General features: G+C 30.0%; 1 protein-coding gene across 1 annotated transcript; it reads left to right on the top strand.

Moving 5' to 3' along the window:
- The first annotated feature begins 380 nt into the window (after positions 1–380).
- LOC111678237 (phosphatidylinositol 4-kinase type 2-beta) lies at positions 381–808 on the top strand. Its single transcript, XM_046947952.1, has 2 exons — positions 381–531; positions 595–808. The coding sequence occupies exons 1-2, from the start codon at positions 473–475 to the stop codon at positions 806–808; spliced, it is 273 nt and encodes a 90-aa protein (XP_046803908.1). The 5' UTR covers positions 381–472.
- The last annotated feature ends 287 nt before the right edge of the window (positions 809–1,095 follow it).

Below are 1,095 nucleotides of genomic sequence, written 5' to 3'. Positions count from 1 at the left end.
TCTATCTATCTATCTATCTATCTATCTATTTATCTATCTATCTATCTATCTATCTATCTATCTATCTATCTATCTATCTATCTATCTATCTAACTAGCTTTTTTTCTCAATCAGCAACATTTTTTCAAACCATAAAAATGTAATTTGCTAAAAACGAAAGCTTACATTAACAAAATAAAGACTTCTTTTCGGGGAAATTTAACAATTAAGATTGTATTTGTTAAATTTTTGGATGAAAGTCAAACAAAGAAAAAACTTTATACGCTCAAGAATAATTTAAATTAATTTAACTTCTTAAAGGAAATCTAAAATCTTTTATAACCTAACTCATTCTAATTACATACTCAGTAAATTTATATTAATAATTTTATGCTTATGTTCATCTTCCTTAACTTTTCAGAAAATCTTGGCTGTTTTTAAACCTAAAGATGAAGAACCCTATGGACGCCTTAATCCTAAATGGACCAAATGGATGCATAAATTATGCTGTCCCTGTTGCTTTGGTAGAGCATGTTTAATACCAAATCAGGGGTAAGTTTTTCTCAATTAAAATGTTCTTGTAGAATATCTGTTAATATATTGTATGAATTATAGTTACCTCTCGGAAGCTGGCGCCAGTTTAGTCGATCGTAAACTAAATCTAAATGTTGTGCCAAAAACACGAGTTGTACGTTTGGTAGCGGAAACATTTAATTATGCACGTATAGATCGACAAAAGGCCAAGTTAAAGCGAAGGATAAAGGAACATTATCCATCAGCGAGATTTAATCGTATGAGTTTACCCTTAAAGGTGAGTGGGTATTCTTAGGACATTTACTAACATTTTCTTTCGAAAAATGTGAATAAGAGTCTAGTTTATAGTCTAGTCTATAGTCTAGTCTAAATTATAGTCTATAGTCTAGACTATAGTCTATAGTATAGTCTATAGTCTAGTCTATAGTATAGTCTATAGTCTAGTCTATTGTTTAGTCTATAGTCAGTCTATAGTCAGTCTATAGTCTAGTCTTTAGTCTAGTCTATAGTCTAGTCTATAGTCTAGTCTATAGTCTAGTCTATAGTCTAGTCTATAGTCTAGTCTATAGTCTAGTCTATAGT

The sequence above is a fragment of the Lucilia cuprina genome, chromosome 4 (assembly GCF_022045245.1).
Source record: "Lucilia cuprina isolate Lc7/37 chromosome 4, ASM2204524v1, whole genome shotgun sequence".
In the NCBI taxonomy this organism is placed as follows: domain Eukaryota; kingdom Metazoa; phylum Arthropoda; class Insecta; order Diptera; family Calliphoridae; genus Lucilia; species Lucilia cuprina.
The sequence above is the reverse complement of the archived record's forward strand: the minus strand, read 5'-3'. Positions and strand labels throughout refer to the sequence as shown.

Excerpts from the sequence above, each read along its gene's own strand:
- LOC111678237 (XM_046947952.1), top strand. The coding sequence starts at position 473 with ATGCATAAATTATGCTGTCCCTGTTGCTTTGGTAGAGCATGTTTAATA. Across the intron at positions 532-594 it reads TGTTTAATACCAAATCAGGG|TTACCTCTCGGAAGCTGGCG; the intron begins GTAAGTTTTTCT and ends TATGAATTATAG.